The sequence below is a fragment of the Aythya ferina genome, assembly GCF_964211825.1.
Source record: "Aythya ferina genome assembly, chromosome: 3".
NCBI classification, from domain to species: domain Eukaryota; kingdom Metazoa; phylum Chordata; class Aves; order Anseriformes; family Anatidae; genus Aythya; species Aythya ferina.
In genome coordinates this window covers 16,694,332-16,714,973 of record NC_140298.1, presented here as the reverse complement: position 1 = coordinate 16,714,973, position 20,642 = coordinate 16,694,332, and the positions used below count along the sequence as shown (strand labels likewise).

General features: G+C 40.5%; 1 protein-coding gene across 1 annotated transcript in view; it reads left to right on the top strand.

The window, feature by feature from the left end:
- The first annotated feature begins 1,744 nt into the window (after nucleotides 1–1,744).
- MSH2 (mutS homolog 2) overlaps nucleotides 1,745–20,642 on the top strand; it is a 33,595-nt gene continuing 14,697 nt past the window's right edge. Inside the window, exons 1-8 of the mRNA XM_084513093.1 lie at nucleotides 1,745–1,993; nucleotides 3,054–3,208; nucleotides 3,573–3,851; nucleotides 4,190–4,336; nucleotides 5,412–5,561; nucleotides 6,648–6,781; nucleotides 18,121–18,320; nucleotides 19,113–19,222. Of these exons, the coding sequence (XP_084369219.1) occupies nucleotides 1,765–1,993; nucleotides 3,054–3,208; nucleotides 3,573–3,851; nucleotides 4,190–4,336; nucleotides 5,412–5,561; nucleotides 6,648–6,781; nucleotides 18,121–18,320; nucleotides 19,113–19,222 (1,404 nt within the window). The 5' untranslated portion in view covers nucleotides 1,745–1,764. The remainder of the gene's footprint in view (nucleotides 1,994–3,053; nucleotides 3,209–3,572; nucleotides 3,852–4,189; nucleotides 4,337–5,411; nucleotides 5,562–6,647; nucleotides 6,782–18,120; nucleotides 18,321–19,112; nucleotides 19,223–20,642) is intronic.

Sequence of the window (20,642 nt, the reverse complement as noted above, 5' to 3'; positions counted from 1 at the left end):
TTTGTTCTGTTTTGTTTGTTTTTAAATCTTCTTGTGCCATTATCTGCCTTATCCATACTCATCTGTATGTACAAAGAGAAGTAATCCCATCTATTTTGGGCTGATGTGGTTTTATCACCTCACTTCTGGCGTTATGATTGCCTTTCAGAAGGCTACCTGTTTGCTGAATGGTAGTTATTTAGGCCTAATTTTTCTACATGAGCACAGCCTCAAGCAAACAATTTTGGTGCAGGGGAATATTAGGCTAGGTGGTTTAGCTCTTCTGAAAATACGTTTTGGAAAAGTACGCTTACACATACTGAAAATAAATCCAATTGCCCCTCAAGAAAGATGCTGATTTTATAATTGTTCAGGACATAAGAGGAAGATTTGGAGCTACAGCAAAGCTGTCAAGGTTCTGGTAACATACTTACAGCAATGCCACAACATTTATAACTGAAAATGGGTCTCCAATTGTCTCATTAATTTAATTGAAGTAGTCATCTGTACCATAACCTGATGGGACCTATTTAGGAGGAAAGGCTGAGGAGAGTGCTGGTGTGAGGAAAGCCGTTACCTCAGGGGCATGGCGCTGGTGTTTGGGATGGGAGGGCTGAGGTGCCCCTGAGTGGAGAGGCGGTTCAGGGGACGCTGTGCAGGAGCAGGGCAGCGGGGGGTTGTGGTGGGAGACAATGAAGTGCTGCTTGTGAGGGAACAGCCAGCGCCAGGCGGGATGGAAAGAGGGGAGAGGGCTGATGTGAGGGAAGCTAAAGTAGGGTGGAAGGAGGAGGAAAGCAGTGGGAAGCGAACAATGGGAGTCAGAAACAAGAAAGGGTAAGGACGTAGGCAAGAACTAGGACATAGGACTGCTTGAGCGAGTCCAGAGAAGGGCGACGAAGCTGGTGAGAGGTCTGGAGAACAAGTCCTACGAGGAGCGGCTGAGGGAGCTGGGCTTGTTCAGCCTGGAGAAAAGTAGGCTCAGGGGCGACCTTATCGCTCTCTACAGATACCTCAAAGGAGGCTGTAGCGAGGTGGGGGTTGGTCTGTTCTCCCACGTGCCTGGTGACAGGACGAGGGGGAATGGGCTTAAGTTGCGCCAGGGGAGTTTTAGGTTGGATCTTAGGAAGAACTTCTTCACTGAAAGGGCTGTTAGGCATTGGAACAGGCTGCCCAGGGAAGTGGTGGAGTCACCATCCCTGGAAGTCTTTAAAAGACGTTTAGATGTAGAGCTTAGGGAAATGGTTTAGTGGGGACTGCTAGCGTTAGGTCAGAGGTTGGACTCGATGATCTTGAGGTCTCTTCCAACCTAGAAATTCTGTGATTCTGTGAAGAAATGCTGAGATATTTATTCAATTCTAAGATGTGTTTTGACTGTGGGCGATCAAATGCAGATGACTGAACTGGGGCATAAGAATCATGATGTGGAACAGACTGGAAAAAAAAAAATACATAAAAGCAATGCCAAACACCCAAGTGCTTTCTTTTCACCCCGAGGTGCGCTCGGGGCTCCGGGACACCATCTTGCCGGGCGTTTTACGCCAGCTCGAGGCCCTCCACCCGCGCTCTGCGCGCCGCAGCCCCCTGCAGGCAGGGCGGGGCCGGGCCGGGAGCTGAGCTACCCCTCAGCGGCTGCCCGCGGCGAGGCCGTGACGCGCTGCCAGAGCCGGGCGGCGATTGGCTGCTGGCGGTGGGGCGCGTGCGCTGCTGGCGGGGCGGTGCGCGCGCGGTGGCGGTTGGCGGGAGGCAGCAGCAGCAGCAGGAGCAGGGGTAGCAGCAGCAGCAGCAATGGCGGTGGAGGCGCCGCGGGAGGCAGCAGCGGCGGTGTGGCCGGAGGGCGCGGGCGCCGAGGCGGGCTTCGTGCGCGCCGTGCTGTCGCTGCCCGAGAAGCCCGACACCACCGTGCGCTTCTTCGAGCGCGGCGACTACTACACGGCGCACGGCGCGGACGCGCGGCTGGCCGCCAGGGAGCTCTTCCGCACCCGCGCGGTCATCCGGCAGCTGGCGGGCGCCGCGGGTGCGTCACGGCCGGGCTGGGGGGGGGCTCGAGCTTCCGTTGGGGACCGTTGGGGACCGTTGGGGTCCCTCCCGTCACGTTGTGGCCGGTTCGGAGGCCGGGGGCCTCCTCCCGGCCTGGGCGCTTGTGGCCTCGCTGCGTGGAGGTGGCGGCCCGCTGGAGGCCGCGGCGTGTGGTGCGGGGGAATGGGAGGCGAGGAGAGGTCTCCGGGCTTTTGTGTCTGATCTGGTTCGCCGCTGCTTCAAAGCAAGTGTAAATAAACGCGAATCTGTTTTATTTTCCAGCCTCTCGCTGCTTTGAAATGATAATTCTCCGTCGTTCTGGGTAGGGTGTATGTCACTGATAACGTAGGAAGGGACCTACAGCAGACAGCGTGCTTCTGTTTACACCCAGCTTACACTCTGCTTACACACACCCCTCCCCATAAGCTCACATCACACAGCCGTCAGATGCGGATGACAGCTGGCCACAATAAACACCATTTATTAACACTAGAGCACTGTCAGGTTTCCATTTGTGGAGATGATTCCATGACATCTTCTGCGATAGCTGAGGACTGGGCTCATGTAGTTGTGCAGGTGACTAATCAGTTAACAACAGTGAGATCCACATGGACGATGTCTCCATGCTGAGGTGGTTGACTCATGGCCTGCAGCAGTGAATAACATTTAATTATGTATTGCCTAAGATTTTCTCTTGTGCCTACCCCTTGTTGCTTTTTTACTTATCTCTTCATAAAATAACTAAAAGAGAAGGTAGAGCTTTCAGACAACACATGTAAGAGCATTAAGATAAAGCATTTTGTCAGAAGAGGCAAACCTTAGCATTATCTTAAGGAGCTTAATGTTGCAAAGTCAGATGGTGCATACTTCATGCTTAACATTAATCAGTGGAATGTTGTGTTTTTATGCTTCATGGGCTTTACATGCTATTCAGTATCAGAGTAACATCCATCATGAAGGTTGTTAGTTCTGTTTCTTGGGGGTTTTGATTACAGAAAATAAATGTCAACGCATTATTCAGGCATCTAATAAGACTTTTTTTTTTTTTTTTTCCCTAGGGAATCAGAAACTTGAAAGTGTTGTGCTTAGTAAAATGAACTTTGAATCTTTTGTAAGAGATCTGCTCCTGGTTCGTCATTACAGAGTTGAAGTTTACAAGAATAAAGCAGGGAGCAAATCTGTCAAAGAAAATGACTGGTATCTAGCATACAAGGTACAATTTTATACTTTTTTTTTTTTTTTTTTTTTAAATGTGGAAGGGGGATTACTGTTTCCTGTGTCCTTCAGTTTGGAACTCTTGATGACTGATGGTACGGTGGCAAATCATGTGGTCTGTTGTATATTCCGGTATTCTACTGCTGGAGGAACTTGTCATAGGTTGGGAGATAAAAGAAGCCAGAGGTAGTTCACTTTCTGTAGATGATATGTAAAATTTCAATGGTAAAACAAAGTTGAAACAGCAGTATGTTTTGTATTAATGGATTTTTCTTATCTATTATTGTCTTTTTTTTATATTATTTTTAATAAGTTTATCTGTGTATAAACACTCTTTCAAACTCTATTGTTTCTCTAAACAGGGTTCTCCGGGAAATCTTGCCCAGTTTGAAGAAGTTCTCTTTGCCAACAATGATATGTCAATGGCTATTGGGGTTGTGGGGGTGAAGCTGTCTACTGCTGATGGACAAAGAGTTGTAGGAGTAGGGTATGTTGACACTACGCTGAGAAAACTGAGCGTCTGTGAATTCCCAGATAATGATCAGTTCTCAAACCTTGAAGCTCTACTGGTTCAGCTGGGACCTAAGGAGTGCGTGCTGCCAGGAGGAGAGACTGCAGGAGAGATGGGAAAACTGCGACAAGTAAGGGAATTACCTTTGCTCATAGCCTTAGGCTTACAGCTAGACAAAACTTTATCTAAAAAGCTCTATCTCTGTTTTCTTAGCTAGGTGCTGTGATTTATGGAAGTGCTATGTAGACTTGAAGAAATTTTGGTTTATGCATATAAAATGTGTGATCTGTCTGACTTATTTGCATTTTAATCAGAAAAAAATTGTAAGGGTAAAATCTTGTGTCATTCTTCTTTCTGCAAATCAGCAGTAAATAAATGTCTCCTCAGTGTGTCCCCCCCTCAGGAGATGAACACGTATCTGCTGAAAATTGAAAATAATTGATAACTGTGTCTGTTTGTGGACAACAGGTCGTTCAGAGAGGAGGAATCCTGATTACAGACAGAAAGAAGGCAGAATTCACAACAAAAGATATTGTTCAGGATCTCAATCGCTTGCTAAAATCAAAAAAAGAAGAACAAATTAATAGTGCAGCGTTGCCAGAGATGGAAAAACAGGTGAGCATCTAGCACTGTGGTGTATGCACTTGTTGTGAACTGATCTCTACCCTTCTTGATCCTGTTTTATACTGGATTCTTGCACTTCTGGGAAAGTACATTGTATAACCTATGGCACATTAAGCTGCATTCTTGAAGTGCTTAGCAGGTCTGCCCTGCTTGAATCTTTATGTCAAAGTCAGATTCTAGGGGTTCTGAAAAAAAGTGAGGTACCAAACATCTCTTTAAAGTAGTAAACTCTAGTAAACATATTGACTAAGCAAGAGGTACGTCCTATTCATTATCTGTCTACATAAGGACTCAAGAACAATCTTTAGATTAATCTGCGTAATGGGCAAACTCATTTGGAACTAGAGTACTGTGTATGCTAATATTTTCATGTTTTATATCATCTTACGGCTCAAACCTGTGATGTAGTGCCTGCATATCAACTGAGTGTACTTCTCTTAGTCAGCTGTAAATAAGAGTTAATTTGCTTGAGATAAAACATGTTTTAATTTGTTTTAAAATGCTTTTGATTGTACCTTACATTTGCAATGAGCATCAGCAGAGTTATTCTCCCTTAATGTGTGATTTCATAACAGTTCAAAATTGTTTGAAGACTCTTACAACTGAACAAGTCAGTAATGCTGCTCCCTCTCTTTTGTGCTGGCACTAACATTTGTAAGGCCATGTTGGTGAGCCAGATCAGATCCTTGTTCTGTCTGAAAACTAACCCTGAAACCATGTCCTCAGATGATGTATGGTATCTAATTTACCTGCAATAACTCGTTTGTGTTCCTGGGCCAGAAATGTGTTCCTGGGCCAGCTGATAACAGCTTTGGAAAGCTGGCAAACATGTACTTTACATCTTAGTTTGTTTATCAGATTATGCAAATGTCTAGTTCATTTTTCTTGCACCTACCTAGAAAGGAGCTGCTGTGCCCTAGAAAAAAGGAATGCATCTGATATAATTGATATGACTAAGAGACATTGCCAGTTTGTATTTCCTGTGATTTTATTTATTATCAAATACTCCCAGATTCAGGAGTATTTTGAACGAGATTGTCCTTTTTTTTTTTTTTTCCAACTTCAGGTCGCTATTTCATCTTTGGCAGCCATTATCAAGTTTTTAGAGTTGCTGTCGGATGAGTCTAATTTTGGACAATTTGAACTGACTACTTTTGATCTTAGTCAATACATGGTTCTAGATAATGCAGCTGTCCAAGCCCTCAACCTTTTCCAGGTAAGAAATGCACAATTGAACTGATCAGTGTTTGGCAGTATGCTTGTTTAGCTGTTGACAGTAGGACAGTAATAGCCTGACAGTCAAGTCTCAGCTCCCCAGATCCTTATTAAGGACAGTTTCTGCTTTTTAGCTTTGTTTTTAGCTACTGTTGTATAATGTATGCCTTAGTTAGCAACTGTTACCACTGTTTTTGTTTGCTGTTTTTTTTCTTTTTTTTTGTTAGCCTTTTTTGGAATGTAGAAGATCATAAGAGAGGTAGGAAGGGGCCACAAACAAGTGTCTGCATGTAAAATGCAGATACGGGAAGTCCCTTGGAAGTACTTGGTTGTAGCTGCTGAGGTGTCTGGCTAAGCAGAGGAGGGGATGCTTTGACTTTCCTTTGTTTTAGTCTGAGAAGTTCATGTCTCCAGTGGCAGGAGCAGACTTGGGGTGGGAGAAGAGAGGAACTCTAAAGTTAGATCATATTATGATAAAGAACTCCGAAGTACTGTTGCTTTCTACAGTCATGCTGGAATTGGAAAAGAGAATGGAAGTCTGAATTAGTTCATATTAAGGAGAGAGGAAACATGCCAGGAACGCTGCTGTTGGTGATGGAAATAGAGGGCTGTCTGCAGCAAGTAGACCGGTGAACTGGATGGAATTTAAGACCATTCCAAAAGCACCATGACATTCGAACTGGGAATTCTAACCCTTGAACCAAAGCTTGTTTCTGCCTTCTTCTTTTTAAATGGACAGGATTACACCCTCCCCCCTCCCCTTTTTCACCTTAACACCTTTTTCTGTTCACAAAGAGCAAGCTAGCAAGTACGTTTTCACTTTTCCTATTCAAAGGACTCACTATCCAATGACTCTCATTTTTCCGATGATTCAGCTAGTATCAAAAATAGACAAACCCATTTATTGCTTGCCATGTTCCTGGGACCAGAGTGTAGCTGCTTTAATGCTGTGCTGTTTCATTTGATTTTTTTTTTTTTGATGGTGCCAAGTTGCATACAGAAAAACTCTGATCTGTGTTAAGTAGCAAACCTGAGTGCCATTTGGTGTGTGTCAGTAAACTTCACTAATTCTTTTTTTCTTTTCCAGAGTTCTGTTGAAAATGCTAATACTACACAGTCCCTATCCGGTTTACTAAATAAATGCAGAACCCCTCAAGGACAAAGACTGGTTAATCAGTGGATCAAACAGCCACTTATGGACAAGAATAGAATTGAAGAAAGGTAAAGGTGTTGCATGTTTCATGGACATATGCAAATTAGTAACTATTTCACAGAAGTATTTTTCTTCTTAAGCAAAAAAACAAAAACACACACAAAAAAACAACCAACCAACCAAAAAATATGTTTAACACTTGGTGTGTTAGAAATGGTAGCTGAAAGTGTGCTATCCTCCAGCATACTGTAGTTAAACAGAGCAGAAAGTCTTTTGCTCTATGAGATACATAGTGACAGCTCACTGCTGGATTAAATACTTTTACAATTACAACCTTTTAGAAAGGAGGTATATATTTAGATGGTCAAATAATTAATGCTACATGCCAGGGCACTGCAGCAGCCACTTTCTAACTGTTCTTCGTACTACAAATGCTCAGTCTGTGTATCTTGATGCCACTTCCAGTTTACCAGCGAATAAATTAAGACCTCTTTGTATTTCTAGAAAATACTTCTGGTTGTAACAGGACACACCATATCTTGCCTAGCTATTGTGGCCCAAATATGGTCTTTAATCTTTCTTGATCTTTCATACTGCCTCCTGCCACCATGTGTCTGCCCTACCAGTAGAGAGCAGTATCAGTTGATACGAAGCTTTACAGAATTTCTCAGCTCACTGCTGAGATTGTACTGATTCTCAGTCCTTCAGAAATGAAAACTGCAAATGCCATATTCCCACAGAATGTTTGCACGTGTGTTTATTTCTTGATTATATTCACCACACAAAGCCTACAGTTTCTTTTAAACTTGTGCTAAATATAGCTATTCCCCTATCATCTAAAACTAAACTTCATGCAACTCAAGTGAATGGCAGGTTAGTGCATTTCAAGGTGTATGCTAATATGTATCTTAAAAAAGCAGAAGAGTACACAAAATTGAATTTAACTTTGATATATTCTCTAAGACTTATGTTCATATGTACTGTTATCTGAAATACAGTGTCTTGGGCTTTAGCAGAGATACTGCAAAATACTGCAAAAAAAGACATTTTGGCTCGGACAAGGGGAAGTTTAAAGAAGTTATACAATGAATAGTCTTCTCTCTAGTTTTATAGACTGAATTGTTTGGCTTTTTTTCAACAAATGTATGTGTTTTCAAATCATTTTCAGAATGATGTCTAATAACTTGATCAAAACATGCATAAAACCGTTTGAAGTTGACATGAAGTATTTGTCCCCATATTTACTGAATGCTTTATCTTACTTCTGCATGTGTTACAAAGCTTTAATCGTCAGTTCTTGATTATATGGCTAGGATCTTCTACTTCTGTCGGTTCTGGTTCCTGAAATCCATGACAACTTTAATTTTATGGTTATGCTGGTTTTAAGATTTGGAAATTAATTACTCCCATTTGTGGTTTTCTTATGCAAAGTAAACATTGGAAATTCTAACTTTTTTATCAGGCTTGTTTGCTGCTTATTGTGCATCAAAAGTCCTGCAAATCTAGAAGAAAGTGTTGTCCTTATAAAGTTGGGGTTAAATGATAGGGGGCAGAAAATGTAACTTGAACTGTTCTGTAGAGTTACAATCATCTCTACATTCTGTGTTGTGATTCTGTATGGCTAATGGTGGTTGTATTTAACAAAAGCTATGTTTAAAGGAGGAGGGGAGTACTTGGGCGGAATTAAGCTATCAATAAAGCTTGTAAAGGTTGGTGTATCCAATTTTGAATCATTTCAAGGAGGTCATTGATAACCTCCCGTATCTTGCCAATCCACAAAACCACCAGGGTTGCAATTTATTAAAAGTAGTGTCCATACGTACAGGCTAAAATAAAAAATAGTCATACATTTCAGTTTATTCTGTAGCATTGCTGCATCATAACTAAGCTTGTCCAAATGTGTCTTTGTTTCAAGGACTGCTTTAATGAATTTAATTCTTAGGCCTCCAGATAAAAGCAATGTATTTTAATCGTGAACTGCTGATATGCCGTCCTCCCAATCTTAATGCTATTCAGAATGTGTAGGGCTGTTCTTTTTTAACTCAAAGGAACAAACATAAGATAAATTGTTAGTTGGACTGATAAGATGCATTGCCAGATTTAAATATCTTTTCAAAGATTTGTGATAGCCAAGTTATCTTTTGTGTGCTGCAGTGTAAATTGTGGTTGTTTTAAGAATTCAGAATTTTCACACAATATAATTTTAGAGCACATAGATAGTTTGAGAAGAAAACATCTGGATTTCTGGTGCTTTACTGTTCATAGAAAACCAGTGCTTCCTTTGTCATCGAGGTGGGTAACTGATTATTTCTTAGCTTGAATGTCTGTCACAATAAAGCACCCCATTTAACACTTACCAAACTAGCGCAACCTACCTAGATTTGACTGATGTTAGATGACATTATTTTTGAGTAAATCTGTTGTTTTTACTTACCCAGGAAGTATCTTTACTTAAATTTTTATTTCAGAAATGTGGAGTTGGATGTTTGACAGTTTATTTCAAAAACTTGAAAGTAAGATTTTTGTAACCCTCTGCTAAGGCCTGTAGATGGTGCAACTCGTCTTTTGGAGCTAAGTGGGTCAACTTTCAGTTGTTTGTAATCTGCAATGTGGTGTTGCATTTATGGTTAAATAGAACACAATGTTTTATCAGTAATCTGTATTAACCATCAATGCAGGATACCGTAACAACATGAATTAATGTATGCAGTGCACATGCTTCAGATAACAAAGTTTACCTACTGGAACAACTTCTAATGAGAACTAAGAGAACAGAGGTCCCTGGTTCTTGTCTGTCTTGAAAGACATGGGGTTCTGCCCATGTCTGGCTGGTTTTCCATGATTAAAAAATAATGATCGGTCATAAGTATGCAAGATACAACACTGCTTTCGCCATACCATGAATTCGGACGGCAAGTACATGAGGTTCTCACTCCTTCTTTTGTAGTCAGCATATTTCTGAAATTAGAATGCAATTCCAGAGACAGGAAGTGAAAATTACATTGCAAATATGTATATTAATTGGGTAACATGATTTAGTAAAGTACAGCAAGCAACTTCAGTAGGTATTGTTTATTTTTCAGATACGAGAAAGTTTGAGAAATGCAGAAGAATGTAAAATAGTGCTTGTTCTGTTATTATCTATATTTTTTTCTATTATTACTTTCTGAGGGAAGCTATCTATTTTGGAGTACAAAACTGTATTTGTACACAGCACAAATACAAGGTTCCAGCAGACCTTTTTAGTCCTCAGTGTATACTGTGGCTGTGTCCTGTAGCAGAAGAGGTGTGGGGATCTCAGTTCCACAGGAATTACAGGCTGTACTCAAGCATCATTTTCTATTTCAAGACTGTTTTGAGCTTCTTTTTTTCAGATTCCAAAATGCCTATGCTGCATGTGGACCAAATTGGAGAAACCAATTCTATATCTAGCAGAGTCAGAAAGTAATAGATTTAGGGAACTTGAGGTGAATAAAGGTCTAGTGGGGTAAAATCTCCCTGTTCGTAGAACATTCTCATGAATTGATCTTAAATGAAAACTGAGGTAGCAGCTTGTTTAAAAATGGAAAAAGTAACTTGTTGCTAGCTAGCGTAGGAAGACTTTAATTCCTTTCCATGCTTTATTTAGTCATGCTAAATCCATTCTGTCATATGCTTTCTCTAGCAGACAAATGGAGGGACTGAGTTGGGTAGTCCATGTGGGGAGGCTCAGCAGGGTAAGTGTTCACAGTGCCCTGTAAGAAGCTGTATGACTGCGGACTCATCTCAGGTGCATGTGAATTCTTAACATGGATGAGAAATGTCCAAGTGAAAAGAGAAGTCTGTGGGCATTGCATGCTTGTAATCTCCCTCAGATCACAGAAATGTGCTCATGTAACTGCAGTGCTATAACACATGCTCTTTATGGAGGTCAGACAGGGAAGGTGGAAAGGTTATGTCACTGCAAAAGGTGTGAATGTGCAGAGCTCTGCTGTGGAGAGGACAGCGGGCTTATCAAGAGTTTTTGGATCAGAATTAGGGGGAGAACAACAAGGTGGGGATGTCAACAGAGAACATCAGCAGCAGATGTGCCCCAAGGTGAGGAAGTGGACAAAGCTGCCTTGAGATAACAAGAAGGAACATGATCGTAGGCTCTGGCTCTCTCGGAGGACTCACACAGGAGTGAGGCACGGTGCTTAAATCTCATATCCTGGTGGACAAGTCAGCAGCGTGCATTTGCAGCAGTGAATGGTGACCATTAGGACCACTGGGCTCCGTTAGGAAGAACAGATTGAGGAAAATGATTGTTCACATCTATCTGGCAGCTGTGAGGCTGCATCAAGAATATCACAGCCAGTCTGGGGCTTTGCATTACAGGCGCACTGGCAAACGGGAGCCTGGCCTGCAGACACCAAGAAGGGCAGTGGGCTGGAGCATATGGCAGTATATGAGGGGAGGCTGAGGGAGCTGGCTTGTGGCTTGGAGAAGGGAAGGCTAAGGGCACCTTACTGCTGGTTTAACTACCTCCTGGGCAAGTGTTACAGAGAAGGTGAAGCTAGGTGCTTCTTGTAGGGGCTTGGCAAAAGGATGAGGTGAAACAGAGATAAGTTGCAACAGAGGACATTTGAGTTGGATATGAAGAAAAAAATTTGTCAGGGTGAGGATGGTCATTCTGGGGAACAGGTGCTCAGAGATTGAGGGATCTCTGTTCTTGTTAAACCTTAAGCTGACATTAGCCCCATTTTGAGCAAAGACTGGGACTACAGGCCCTGGATTCCCTTCCCACATAAATTAGTCTGTGACTGGTTTTCACTACTCTGGTTTTCTAACCTACAACTGTCCTTGCAAAGCATTACAGGGAGGCTTTGTTTCTTTTGTTGCTTTGGTTAACAGCTTTGTAAAGACCTTCAGTACTTTTCCAAGTACAGGCCAGTATTTCTCTAGAGCAACAGGCTGATTTCAGGCAGTCAAATTAGTAGGTAGTGCCTGTGCCCTCACTAAGGGAGGGGAGAATATGAGCAGCTTGGAGGTTTGTCTAAATGACTTAATTAAAATGCACTTCAGCTAAACATTGGGAGTGCCTCGATACCTGCAAAGATGGTTCTGAAACACAGGTTGAATCTGAACTAACTGGAAGACAGAAGTGTAATTTGATATTGTCATGCATATCATAGTGCAATAAATATTTTGCATGAAAGAAGTTGTCATTCCAGTGCTATGTAAATGGTGTTGGCTTCACAGTAGGTCTCTAGAAATGTTAGAAAAACATTACCTTTGTCATTCTAAAAGTTATAGTCTCTGAGTTCTCTGGTAAAATGTTTGGAACTTGAAGATCTAACATTTCTTTAGTCCTTTTCCTCCCCTTGCAAATGCACCAGTACTCTCTGTGTCCAGCTCTTCAGCCGATTTTTGATCCACCTCATTGTATGCTCAACCAGTTCATAATTTAACATCTTCTCTATGAAGATCTTATGGGGGACAGTGTCAAAGGCATTAGTGAAGTCTAGAAGACTATCTCCACAGTTCTCATCCATCAGGCTGGTAGTTTCATTATGGAATCTTACCAGGTTGGTCAAGCATGACTTCCCCTTTATGAATACGTCATCTACTCTTGGTGTTTTTCTTCTGCTTCATGTGCCTGGAAATGGTTTCCAGGACAGTCATCTTCCTAGAGATCAAGGTGAGTTTGACTGTCCTCTAGTTCCTTGGGTCCTCCTCCTTGCCCTTCCTGAATACAGGAGTGGCGTTTGCTTTTTTCCAGTCTTCAGGCACTTACTCCAGCTGCCATGGTTGACCAAAGATTATAGAGCTTTGCAAAGATTATAGCCTTGCAGTCATATCTGCCGGCTCTCTGTGCACTTGTGGGTACATCTCATCATGGCCCATAAACTTAAGAACATCCAATTTGCTTAAGTATTTCTTGACCTGCTTCTCTAACACCAGGGGTATATCTTCTTTGCTCTAGCCTTTTACTCTAGTCTCTGAGACCTGGGATTCCTGAAAGCTGCTGTTGTTGGTAGGCTGAGGCAAATCATTGAGGATTTTTTTTTAAATCACAGCCAAATTTAATTAAGTTTCCAGTTTAAAAAATGAATTGTTTACTCTGCTGCGATAAGAAAACTTTCACTATGTGTGTGTGCAAAGCTCTCTGCTTTTTAACAGTATACTTGGTGATTACTGTTTTGAATGTTGTGTACAAGAATATGGCTTATTTTATTCATGAAAGAACTATGAACATACTATTTTCTTCTGATCTGTTTAATTTATATACTTTTATTGGAAAGGTGACATGTTAGGAAACTGCAGTGGAAATTTTATGCAAGATAGTTTTGTCTTGACATGTAGTTTAATTTCATTTAGCATGTATAAAGGGTATAAGGGATTTGTTTGCATGCGTTTTAGAGTTTCGTTGCTTTGCAGAATGAATGCAAATGAAGAAATACATGTCTTTTACAGCGAAGAAGTAGAACTTGCATGGTATGCTCTTTGCACAAGTTTAAGGGTTAGCAATTTGAGAGAGTATTAGTGCAGATGGAGTGTAATAAACATAGCTGCTTAATTTTAGTAATATATGGAAACTAGCGAGGAGTAAATCATTAAATAAGAACTGTGGAAATTACTTTCCCGATCTTTACCTAGACTTTAAAGACCATATAATAATGCTTCATCATTGGATCCCAAAATGCTGTATTTAATTAACCTCCCTCCACAATGTAAAGAATTATGCTGAGAAGCAGCCTTAGCTGCTTCCCACCTTCAGTTTCTATAGAAGGTTTTGGGTGGGGCAGTTTCACTACACGGGCTTTATGAATTTGCCCATGACTATGCAGTACTTGCTCTGTTGAATTCATTGTTCTTTGTTATGATTTGAAAAATTGAGGTTTATTAAAAATTCTGAAAAAGATGTTCATTTATTTTCTAGAAGCCTAGATACTGCATTGATGGTGCAGCAGTATTCAAAACGTATTGTGAAACTAGTTGTTCTTGTCTGTATTTAAATTAGGAAGTTGCATTGTATTCATGCCCTTAACGCTTCTTCACAGCTAGTAGTCCTGTATGTAGTACTGAACTGGTCTTTGGTGGTCAAATTTAAGTGATTTTTTTGTTTTGTTTTGTTGTATTTGTCTTTTTGACTCTTAAACATCATGCAAGCAGCCTGCAACACTGAGAATTGTTTTGTAATTCTAATCAAAAGATGTAGTTGTGCCTCCCCAAATGTGGATTGTCATCATTTCTTTTTTTATTGGTACTGCTGTTCATGTGGCTGCTTAGTTCATCTTTTGATGGGGAATTTAGCCTACTAAAATAAATAAGGGCATAGTGTCATGTAGCCTCTAATCCAGTAAAACTAGGCAGTTGCCAAAGGGGGCAATTCCATTTCTTTCTGGCCTTCTGGCTCTGCTGTTCCCTTCTTTTGGTCTGGCTATTGTGTAGCTACAGAATAACTTGACTTCACTTGTTCGCTTGATGAAAACTAATACATGAAAAAAGGATGAAGGATGTAATTTAAAATTAATCCTTTTGCCACTCTGCAGCTGGTCCTTGGCCTACTATCATTGTAAACATGAGAAGATTCATATTTTCTTAAATGCAGATCAGGCAGTACCAAAAGCCTGTTCTTCCCATTTAATGATCTGACTTGTAAGTTTGTTTTCTGTTGGTATGTAGACTTTTTTGTGTGTCTCAGAGCCTGGCAGTTCTTTGCATTGACGTGCTTTCTGGCTAGAGGAGGAAGAGCAGAGTTCTCCTTGTGTCCTGGTGATTTATTTGCATATGCCTCAGAATGCACTCCTTTCCCTTGGGGTCTAAAAATACTGCCATTGCAGCAGCCTGCTTCAGGAGCAAGATATTAATTGTATCAAACGGCACTGTGCTGGCAAGGATGAGACCCAAAATTCTATTTTTTTGCTGAAGAATCGTTTTCTTCTTTACTTTGCCAGTCTGAGGTCAGAAAATGTTTAAATGTTTGTGTAAAACATAATGAATTTTGGTAACTTACTTTATTGCTGTCTTATATTCTGAAATATCTTGGGGGGGGCGGGGGGAGAGAGACATTAAGTTAATGATGCTTTTTTTTATAATCCTGTTTGGTTTTTAATCTGAGCTCATTAGTTTACAGCCAATGCACACAGCCTCCAAAGCTTTGCTTGATTGTTGCAGAAAGTACTTCTTTTGTGCCAGGTACCCTTGATGTAATTAAGGGATTTAATTTACAATCTCTAGGTTTTGATGTGATACTCAAACGATACATCCAGCAATTCATGTAGGGTGGGAAAAAGTCTGTTGTTTCCCTGATGTGTATTACTTTTATGTAGAATGTGTGTACTGAATTCAGAATCCATATCAGTAAATGAACCATTCTGAAGTTGCAAATATCCAGCATTGTTTCCATGGTAAGATGGTTTGGGGATTAATGAGAGATATTAGAAAAGGCATAAGGCTGATGTTTGGATGCGGCTTTCTCTTATGTTACATAATCTTTCAGGTTAAGAAGGAAGTCTGATGTGATCCACAGTGTGCACCAAGTGCTCTGAAGGGTGTGCAGTATGATTTTTGCAGCTGCTCTAGGGTCTAAACCTGCCCATGAGACTTTGGACTCTGTAATACAAGGGACTGCTTCAGTAGAGCTGCAGGAAATAGTCAGCATATTCATATTTATGAAATTATACCTTTGAGATTAAAAGACAGTAGTTGTGAGTTCAGTCCAAAGACCTACCCTGCCATAGCAGAACAAAGGCCAGTTTCTAGTAACGAGTATGTCCTGAGGGCATGAGATATTTGCTTGCAGATCCCTTGATTAACTTCACTCATGACTTGAGGGAGAGGGTATGGCAGGGTGGAGAAGGGCGGCAGGACACCAGTACTACTCCACTCTTTTTGTGGTGGCAGTGCTGGTTCCTGCTAGCTTATAGGTATTTGTGGGACTGTGGCTTAAGGGAATCGTATCATAGCCAGCTCTGGACAACATCACAGTACAGCTGGGCTTTTCCATGCATAGCAGACCCCTGAGCAAGGTGTGCGACAATTTGCTGCCTCGTCTGCTTCTGAACTACAGGCTTTCTGCATGGACATACATTTATAGGGAAAGTTGGGACTGACTGAGCTGAAAGAGAACTTATTCAAGTGTATGTTTACATATTTCTTGGATTCTTGTTTTTATTTCTTCCTGTATTTTCCTTTTGTTTCCTCAGCCATAGGTTGTTTATAATATAAAGCTTACCAATTGATTTCATTATTACTTGCGAGCATTAGATGTGGTTTATACTTCTGTTACCTTAATGTAGCCCTTCCTATCCAGCAACCTTATATGTATTCTTACTGGACAGGAACCTGTTCTGCAAAATGTTGTGTGAACATAAGCCTGTCAGCCTTGTATTTGTGGCTGGCAAATACAGGAGGGAAAAATAGAACAGTACCAGGAAGATCATGAGATGTCAGTCTGATTAGCATGGTTTTGGCAGAAGAAAATTGTATTGTGCATATCTTAACTCTTTGAACTTGTCAGTGTAGTGGACAAAGGAGAAAAAAATGAATAAAAATCTGAATAAATTAGGCATTTCAGAATGCCCTTGACAAGTTCTTTTCAAAGAGGCTGTTGAACAAGCTGAAAGAATCGTGGGATGAAAGTGAAAGATTTGTTTGTACAGCACTATGTAAAAAGCACAAGCAAGAAAAAAAAAAAAGGAAAAGGGAAAAAGGAAAGAGTGAGCTCAAGAGTCCAGCTGCACTGGAGAGATTCTCTAATGATCAGGATAGCAGGATAGGAGCTAGCTAGCTAGTAAGGTAGTGGCACAAAAGAGGACCTAACTTCTAGTGAAAACCAAAATAGGCCAAGTGAGTGGACAGAACAGCAATTGTTAGGACTTTAATCATGCACTCATCCTAAGTTGGATCCTTCACATCCTATCACTTGTCACCTGAGAAAAGAGAACAACACCCTCCTTGTTGCAATCTCATTTCAGGTAGTTGTAGAGAGCAATGAGATCTCCTCTTGGCCTCCTCTTCTCCAGACTAAACAACCCCAGTTCCCTCAGCCACTCCTCATATGTCTCGTTTTCTAGTCCCTCCACCAGCTTCATTGCTCTTCTCTGCACAAGCTTGAGAAACTCAATGTACTTGCAGTGAGGGGCCCAAAATGCAGCACAATAGTATCCAAGGCACAGTCTTTCCCGAATGCATTTTCAGGAATCCCTACCAGCTGAAACCAGTTGTAAAGTCTGGAGCAAAGATCACATACCCTCATTAGAGGAGGATCAGGTTAGCAAACAAGTCCATGGGACCCAGTGGAATATGCCCATGAGTGCTAAGGTAGCTGGCATAGAGACCCCTCTTGATAATCTCAGGTCATGGCAAGTAGAGAAGGCTCCTCCAGGACAGGAGTTGACACTTGATTTCTTCCAGCCTGCAAGAAGGATAAAAAGGACTATGAAGGGAGTTAGAGGTTGATCAGCCTCATCTTCATTCTTGGAAAGATGATTGAGCAAATAATCCCAGAAAACATTTCCAAAAATACTAGGGATAGGAAAATGATTGGAAGTAGCACAGCTGGCATGGATTTTTGAAAGGAAAATCATGACTAACCAACCTGATAGCCTTTTACGACAAAATGGCTAGGTAGTTGGATAAGGGAAGAACAGTGACTATTGTTTATCTTGATTTAGCAGCCTTTTGTCACTGTCTCCCATTGCATCTGATGAGGTGTGGACTAGATAAGTAGGTAGTGTGGTGGACTAAAAGCTGGCTGAACTATCAGCTGGTAGTAGTCAGGGACGTAAAGACCAGCTGTAGGTCAGTAACTAGTGGTGTATTCCAGGGGTTGTTACTGGAGTCGTTCTTAAAGATATCCAGAACTTGACTGGACATGGTCCTTGGTAACTGGCTGTAGATGATCCTGCTTTGAGCAGAGCTGGGTTGAATAGAAAATGTCCAGGAGTATCTTCCAACCTTAAGGATTCTGATTCTGTGATACACATTTGCACATCTCCTCTATGTCAAGGTCGGCCTTGAGCACAGGTAGCTAAAGTCTGCAAAGAGTAGTGTTTTTCTTCCCTGCTAAGTATCTGTTCTTTCATAGATTACTGGATGACCTTTTTTATGGTCAAGGAAAAGATTAATCTCAAAGAAGGTTCTGAGTTTCAAAATGCCTACTGAACAGGTGTTAGCAGTTTGAAATAGTTTCTCCCCGATTCTGTTCATTAAATACCCCAACAATAAAAATGACACAAGTATGATATAGTCTGAATATCCTTGCTTTCTCAGCTTATGCATTGTTCTGGTTTAACTTGCTCGCTCATCAGGAAAGTGGCCAACAGATACACCCTTAAAAAAAAAGGATAGAGAAACTTACAGATAAGTGTTTTCATTCTAATTGCTGACAAATGAATTGCAGACCATGCCATGCTAATCCTTGTTATGAAATCTTATTTAGGTTGAATTTGGTTGAAGCTTTTGTGGTAGATCCAGAACTACGTCAGAGCCTTCAAGAAGATCTTTTACGTCGCTTCCCAGATCTTAACCGGCTGGCAAAGAAATTTCAGAGACAAGCTGCAACCTTACAGGACTGTTATCGAATGTATCAGGCTATTAATCAACTGCCTAATGTTGTAAAAGCACTAGAAAAACACGAAGGTAATGCTATTCCCTGCCTATTTTCAGTGTTTTATCATGCATTAATGATGCCAAGAAATAGTATATAGATTTCTAAAGCTTACATTTTTCATACGTACTTTTGTTGCAGGAACAAAGCTTAAAGACATTTGAATTTGAAATATACTGGAATTCTGAAATAGCAGTCAGATACTTAAAAATGAACATAGCAAAATCTTTGCACAGGAAAGTTTTTCAATCAATATATAGCTGAAACACTTAAGCTGTTGGGCAGTGGTTTTGTTGTCTTTGACATTGGCTTGTCTCTAAGAATTCTTGTCTAATTTTATGCATGATGTGTATTTTACAGTCAAGATAGCTCTTGATACAATACTGTGTTCCTTTTGAAGACCATTTTCAAATGCACTTTGAGTTGTAATTAATGGGATTTTTGCATTTAAGCATCAGTGGCATTTTTGGGTTTCAAAGTAGTAAAATATTCCTGCTGTGGAGAAGAGTAATGTGGCAGTCTTTCTCCTCGTCATCATTAGTAGGATCTCAATGCTGTGAAAAGCAAGCTTAGAAAACAAAGGTTGCCATTTCTTTTCCTTTTCTGTGTGTTACAAGAAAATGCAAAATAAGATAGTGTCAGCATAGTAGGGGGGTAATTCAGTGCAGCAACAGCAATCCTAGCCCGTCAGAATGCATATTTTTGTAGAAATTTACCAGCTATATAGTTGTGCTGTTTATCTTGGATAAGTGAATTCTGGTTAAATTGTGGATTTTTTGAATGATTAATTCATTCGATTCATTTTTCGTGTTTGTTCTTAACAGGAACTCACCAGATGTTGTTGTTAGCAGTGTTTATAACACCTCTTAATGATATTCACTCTGACTTCTCAAAGTTTCTGGAGATGATAGAAACAACATTGGATATGGATAAGGTACGGGCTGGTGTGTGTGACAGGTTTATTTCGCAATTAAAATTTCTTATTGAACTTCACAATCTGTTCCACACTCAACAAGTTAATTGATCATCTGTATTTTAAATAGTTAGCCATATATAGTTAGGCTAATATATGAGGATTGATATTAATATAGCAGACAAGTATCAAAAGGATATTCACACTACTGTCTTAATGATGTAGCCAATGAAAAAATGCTTTGGGTACATGGATGCTATGGTCCTGAAATTTGTTAGAAAACTCACTATTAAAACCAGGGAGATTATTTTGCTACTTTTCTGCTTCTTTTGTCATCGCTTCAGTGTTACTGTGATGTGTCTCCAATCTAGGATGTAGCCAGAGTGTGTGTTACCTGTTTCTCTGCTTCTGTAGAGTTTAGTAGATTTGCTTCTATATGGCCGCAGTAAGTCTTTGTAACTAATAGTTTGCCTCTGTGGAAAATGATTGAGCTAGATATAAAGATGGGCTTCCCAGGGCAAAGAAGTTTCTCACTAGAGGGAAAGCTACCAAAATTAATTTAGCTTTGCATCTACACCTGCTTTTAAAATACTATTGCAGACAGGACTAACCCTGCAAGGCAAAACTGGCATTTTTCAGAGAAAAATTGGCCAAAGAAAGCTAGAAGGAACATCTCTGTTTCTTAATTCTGTACTGGAAAGAATAAGGGATATGTGTAGGTGAGTGGTTTATCATTGTTTATCATTGAACACTTGGTTCATGTTTTTGGCTGTGTCCAGTTGCCAAAAGTGAAACAATGCCAACCTTTTTGGTGCATTTTTTACATATTTTTCCATTGTATTTGTTGGAGAATTGGTACATTACACACAGAAATGTACATGTTTTTACAGTATCACTATTTGCTCTGATTCTTAAGAAACTTAGTTAATACTTGTTTCTTATGTTTCAGTCATTTTTGAAAATTTGGAAGGTTTTTAGAATTGCCATAAATGTCAATCTCAGCTCACTGTAGAAATGAGACCTACCTAGCAATGTGCTAAGCATGGTAGTAACAGCAATTTTGTTGAACTTTTAAAGTGTACTGGCTTTAAAATTTTGAACATGCATATTTTGCACCAGATGCAGAAGTAGTTTTTTTCCCCTCTCTGTACTGTGTATGCACTCATCAGCTGCATTATACTCAAGACTGTTTGACTGACATGTTGCTGTAATTTATGATATATGCTAATGAAGAAATTTATAGCTTTGTGCTAGTTACAGACCATCTGTTGATGCAATTTTGTATGCCCTGGAACTCTGTTTTCTTCAAAACTAACAGCTGTTCTGAGCCTTCACCCTTCATAGTCCAGCTATTCAAATTTATTTTCAGCTTCTACTTCAAAAAATATTTTGTTGTTTTTCTAAACAGAATGATGAGTCAGTTAATTTTAATCGAGACCTG